We start from the raw sequence: 5,976 nt of genomic DNA, 5'->3' as shown, positions 1-5,976 counted from the left end.
TCAGCCAAGGAAGAGTCTCCGTAGATTTTGTGTATGCCCCGAGCAAGATAATCCACCAAAGTCCTGAATCAACAGGAGCGACTCTTCCTATCGCACTCTCTCCGAAATCTGCTGTTAGAATCTCTGAATTCCTGATCGGATCATGGACAACTTTGAAACTAGCTAGCATGACTCCTTCTGCCATCGGAAACTTATCTTTTTCTTCCAAGATTGAATACGCATAGTAGTCGAGATAAAATGTTTCACGATTTCGGAATCCCGATTCCTCAGAAAATAAATCGCACTTGGAAAAAATTCCCTAACAAAAACATGCAACAGAAATGGAAGGAAAAGGGCACATAAGAAGACGTACATATCAAGAAATCAATAAAGGGTTAAAGAGAGGAAAAAAAATTACGTTGAGTTGATATAAAGATCGAGTTCTTTGAGACTACCTGATCATAATTTACCTTTTCTTCAGAATCATCTAGTGCAGCAACTGTCCCAACTGGTTGGCCTTGTAAGAATACCACGGCACGCTTAAAAGCTTCCCTGGCCTTAACCAGCATTGAAAGAGATTCAAAGCTGTGTTGTGAAAACCTCTCCATATTAAGAGGTCTCTTCGGCCACGACGTGAACTTGGAGAAATCAGTTTCTCTAGTCATTCAACACTTTCTAAAGAAAACGAAAATGAGAAAAGTAGAAGAATCAAGAAAACGCATTGGAGAAGAAAAACAGAGAAAATGAAGACTCGTTAACGAAAGAAAGAGAAGAAAAATTAATAATTTTCTGCAAGTTTACAGAAAAGATAAGAGAGATGAAAACCTCAAATTAAGTTTTCTGCAGAGTTGCGAGACTTTGTCCTGCTTTTTTCCCGTTAGAAAAGCATATATTTATAATTGGCGGAAAAAAACGACCAAAAATATGGAAAACGACAAGAAATAATAAAATCATGAATTACTTTCACAATTGCCCCCTACTATGTATCATGTTTTAAATTGCCCCCTAATTTTTCAAAACCGTTCAAAACATCCTTTAATGTCTATAAATTCAATCAAAATGTCATCTACATCCATTTCCGTCTATATTTGTTGACGTGGTATGATATCAAGAGGCACACTGAAAAACATCAGATGTTGCATTAAAAATTGAACGGTAAATAGGGGGCATTTATATCAATGCTCAAAATCTAAAAAATATTAATTAGAAAATATTAATATGATTATGACATATTTCTCAACTATAATCAATAAAAAAATCAATTATAAACTCTAATTGCATTAAAATTAAGATGTTTTTAACAAAAAAAATTGTATTGGGACCATAAAAATTTAATTTAAGTAACGTGATTTTTCAAAAAAAAAAAAAAAACAATGGAAACTTAACGCTGTGATATTGTTGGTGGACCATTATGTACAAACTTTTTTTAAAAAAAAATTTAAGGTCGAAAATAAACAGAGATTGTCTTTTTTTCTAGTTAGAAAATAGATCAGATAGTCTATTTTGTTGTATAGAAATACCAATTTCTCAACAACAACCAAAAAAAAAAAAGGAAAAGTCTTGTATTTGAATATCTTTTCATTTTTCATTTTTTTAATCGTGCCCACGCCTTGCTTGCTTGTAGAAAATTTGAAGTTCATTTGATATGTGAGTTTGATAGTTTGATATTTAACCTTTTAATACTCTGAATCTCATTTATGCATTAGGAAAAGCAAGCACCAAAGGAATTTTTTTTATCATTATTACGATATGTATCATTTTCTTTTTTGGATAGAAATTGAGAAATGTATCCTAGTTCTTGCAAATTGCAATCAAACCTTTTACCCTCTTCTCTCTCTCGAGCGGGTAGTCTTTTGTTTTCTTCTACAAGCACTAGAGTAACAAAAGAAGAAATAAATAGAAACAAAAGCCATTACATTACAAACCAACATTTCTTACAATAACTGGTACATTATTTCTAATCCTAGAAATAATTTTTCTGACTCTCCCTCTTTGCTTCTTCATAGACTTTTTTTTTTTTTTTTTCCTGCACAGAACGTGTAATAGAAGCAGCTATTTCTATAGCCTTTGTTTCACCCGCCTCCCATTGATATCGCTGCCGTCAAGAACAGCTTCATTTCCATGCTTGGAAACGGCAACGTTGGCTATATATTGCAGAAGGTCAGTCATTACAGAGGGACAACTTTGCTTCAAGTATTCGAAACCGTCGGTTTCCATCACAGCTGATCAACAAAAAAGATTAGAATTATATTATGATCACAAATTACAGTTTTATTTTCTCTATAAAAAAAATACAGTTTTATATAGTTGTAAGATATAATATAACCAGAAAAGGCATTATTACGCTGAGATTGAGAAATTACTTATGGTTATAGTCAATTCAATTAAATAACACCACTTAACACAAAATGAATATCCAACAATAGAATAAAGCTTTACATCCTTACAAGCAAAATTCTCACTGATCATGTAGTGGATTCTAATTTCTAAGAGATTTTTTACTATAGCCTTGAGATTCACAAATATTAAGCATGGATAGTCCCGATTATTACAAAAAAATAGAAATTAAAAAAAGGCTCACCTCCAAGATTTTCAGGCATTGCAACAAACTTGAGGCACACGGCTTTCAACTGGAAGCAGTGATGCTGTTCTGCCAGCGCTAATGTTGTTGCCACAGTATTGATAGCGACATGTTCGCAGAGACTTGATTCACATAGCAACCTGAGCCTTTCTAAGCCATAGCGATCTGCTGCTGCAAGCAGATGCTGGGCCATCAAAGTAGAAGCCCATTTTGAGTTCAAACCAGTAAGCTCTTCTACGTCGGGCAGTGAATCCCAGTATATAAAATGAAGCAAAGCCTGCACATGGGAAAATAAAGTAAATTGGCAAGTCATTCTTCGTACAAAATAGTCAACTTACATCATGTACCTCAATACATGGAGGCTAAGCTTGACTGTCTTGTGTCACTTATGTCAACTAAGACAGTGCACTGCCAATCCACCTCCCCTTTTCCCTCGGGAAAAAATGGAAACAAAAAATCAAAAAGAAATAAAAATGTGCAGCGCATAGTAGCATAAAAATCTGGAAAATGACCACCTTCAAACAAACCATCATCTTCAAACAGACAATTTTACAGAATAATCATCATTGAAGGAAAGTTCTTTATGGATCAAGTTGTGAAACATCAAAATTTCAATATCCGTAGTTTCGTCCAATTCATAGAGCAAATAACCACAGCAGTCAGTTCCCATCCGCCACGCAAATAAACGGCAGAAACAATACAAGTTTGCTGAAAAACAAAAATTAGAAAAGTGTTATACCTTAAAGACTGGAGCCTCCATATCTTCAATTTTTATGCATTCGGTATTCTGATCCTTCATAGGACCAAAAAGTTGGGCCCGGAATACAGGTGATCGTGCTCCTAGTACTAACTTGTGAGCTGAAAAATGTTCACCATAGACTTCAAACGTTACATCAGTTCCCTTTCCACTTTCCAGTAGCTGCCCAAAATGCTGGCCAATGTTAGATGGTGGTATTGCTATGGAATAGGTCTTAGGCCCCTCCGTTCGCGACTTCACAACACCAACAATACAGTTAACCGACAGACAATCATCTTTAAGATAGTCTGACGTCTCCAAGGCAGTTCTTTTGAAGAATCTCTTATAACCCCTGCATCATCCAACCGTCCATTAAAACGTGCCCATTTAAGCAACATATAGAAAATGAGCAAGCTAGATTCCCAGAACAAATGCAGACACGAGAGATATTTAACAATCCCACAAACATTACAATCAAAAACATGATGACAATAATTCCCGGTAAATACGCAAACAAAAGGAGAATCTTTATCACAACAGAATAAACAAAGAACTCATACCAACATTTAGATAGCTAAATTTCCACCCAAAGAAAGCAATGAAAACGAAAAAGCCCATAATTCTTGTAGAACTAAAACCGCAAAATTAAAAACCATCATAAAATTCACAATGCAAAATCTACAAACAGAAATTCCAACCAAAGAAATCATTAAGAACTGAGATCAATCGACGGCTGACCACATGCTACCGCGGTACTTGAGCGTGTAGGGCCCACTCTCCAACATCCTTCCGAAATGGCTGTGAACCTTGTGCCTCTCCCTCCCGCTCTGGTCCAATAGCGTCAATTCGAACAAAGCCCTCACGTCCGTACCCTCGCTGGCGAGCGCGATGAACAGAGAAACGTACGTGGCATTGTCCTCGGCGCTCTTCCCGTCGGGGTAAAAGTAAATCGCCCACGAGTACCCGCCGACATCGAACGTGTCGGAAGCGATGTACTTCCCAATCCCAAGCCCCTTGGACAGGGAATAACCATTGATCTTGAAATGGTGAGTCCCGTTTACGGTCTCGGTGATCGACATCGAAGTGGTGGTCGGCGGAGAGGCACGAGACAACGACGAAGACGACGACGAGGGCTTGGAGGCTTCGCGGAGAACCTTCCCCATGCCCGGTCAGCGAGAATTTGACCAACCTGAGCTCGAATTCCGAGAACAAAATTGGGATCGGGATCTAGGGTTTCAATCGAAATTAAAAGCAATTGAGATGGAATCTGAGTTTGAGCCAAAATTTGGATAACCTCGGACAGGGATTTGAAGAATCTCTCCTGTTCGGAGAGGTCTTGTCGGAAAATGAGAGTTTGGTGAGAAAATCTAGGGTTTCTTTTCCTGAAGGTAATGGGTTTCTCGAAAGTGAATTTATAACAACGTTTCTGTACAGAGAAGGAAAGATAACGAGAGAGAGAATTGGCAGAGAATGACTTACGAGTTATGATTTGGGATTTAAAATAAGAAAAAAAGAATTATTTTTTGGCCATTGAATTATTGCTGGCAAGCCTCCTGCAAACAGCACTTTACCAACGTCGCTAAAACAAGGCTACTCGCTGCCTCAGACAGACACGTGTATCGAAGTAAAAATTGCCTACCGTCTGTCTTGGAAAAAAGTCACCGCTGCTCGTCGAAAAGAAAGAAAAAGTAGCCGTTGTTGAGGCTTGTCCTTGCATTATTACGTAGGAAATCTAGAGAAATGTCCAATAAGTATTAGAGAATTTTTATGATATTTCTTCTATTTTAAAAATATCAGTATTTTTTTATTTATTAATTGTTAGATTTATATTATTTTTTAATTTGATTTAATTTTTTTATCAAATTTAATACAAATTTAAGAGTTAATAAATAAAAAATACTTATATTTTCATAAAAGAGAACACCAAAAAAAATCTCAAATATTAATTTTCTTTCTTAAAATATTGTGATTTTGGTCCCTATTTTCTTGAAGAAAACTTTAAAAGAATGCCCTTACCTGAGAAGGCGTGAGAAGTTCTATTATTTATGGTGCGTTTAATAGATGGATTCAAAATTATAATTCTGAATCTTAATTCAGAATCAGTGTTTGTTTATAATTATTTAAAATTAATATTTGGTTTAAACGATTCTGAATCATAATTCAGAATTTGATGTGATGTTTTAAACTAACTCAAATTATAATTCAAAAACCACTCAATCTTGATTCAAAGTGATTCAAATCCTGATTCTAAATTATGACTTCAGAATTATAATTTAAACTCAAAATCATAAATAATGATTCTGATTCTAAAATCATGATTAAAATCACTTGAATTTAAATATTTGTACCAAACGAATCCTTATTCTCTTTTTTAAAATATTGTTATAGTTGCCTGTCATTATCTTTTTTTTTTTTGTAATATATTAACTTAAAAATACACAAGATATTATTTCTCAACGAAGAGAGAAGAAAAGCAAACATTTCTGTCGTTATTCAAGTTGACCGTTTGTTGTGGCCTGTGGGGTTTTTTTTTTCTCTCTCTCTTTGTTAGTCGCTATTATGGCGGTGCCGGTGGGGTTTGAAGAGACGCGCCATTCCGCCACGCGCGGTCGTGGGGCTAGCTTAACTAGAACACAAAATGATGAACTATGGCTGCTTTTGCAAAGTGCTGGTTAAAATA

The 5,976-nt window shown here is 35.7% G+C and overlaps 1 protein-coding gene across 1 annotated transcript; it reads right to left on the bottom strand.

Annotated features, from left to right (window-relative positions):
- Nucleotides 1-1,756: 1,756 nt before the first annotated feature.
- On the bottom strand, nt 1,757-4,772 carry LOC21407740 (BTB/POZ and MATH domain-containing protein 2). The gene is made up of 4 exons (XM_010092055.2): nt 4,035-4,772; nt 3,300-3,648; nt 2,561-2,837; nt 1,757-2,201 (listed from the first exon to the last, which is right to left on the bottom strand). The coding sequence occupies exons 1-4, from the start codon at nt 4,457-4,459 to the stop codon at nt 2,038-2,040; spliced, it is 1,215 nt and encodes a 404-aa protein (XP_010090357.1). The 5' UTR covers nt 4,460-4,772; the 3' UTR covers nt 1,757-2,037.
- Between the last annotated feature and the right edge of the window lie 1,204 nt (nt 4,773-5,976).

The sequence above is a fragment of the Morus notabilis genome, unplaced genomic scaffold, assembly GCF_000414095.1.
Source record: "Morus notabilis unplaced genomic scaffold, ASM41409v2 Scaffold137, whole genome shotgun sequence".
In the NCBI taxonomy this organism is placed as follows: domain Eukaryota; kingdom Viridiplantae; phylum Streptophyta; class Magnoliopsida; order Rosales; family Moraceae; genus Morus; species Morus notabilis.
Note: the sequence above shows the minus strand (reverse complement) of the source record. Positions and strands in the feature narration are given on the sequence as shown.

Coding starts and splice junctions, on each gene's coding strand:
- LOC21407740 (XM_010092055.2), bottom strand. CDS start 4,459: ATGGGGAAGGTTCTCCGCGAAGCCTCCAAGCCCTCGTCGTCGTCTTCG. Junction 3,649..4,034: donor AAGTACCGCGGTAGCATGTG/GTCAGCCGTCGA, acceptor TGGATGATGCAG/GGGTTATAAGAGATTCTTCA. Junction 2,838..3,299: donor TGGAGGCTCCAGTCTTTAAG/GTATAACACTTT, acceptor TCCCATGTGCAG/GCTTTGCTTCATTTTATATA.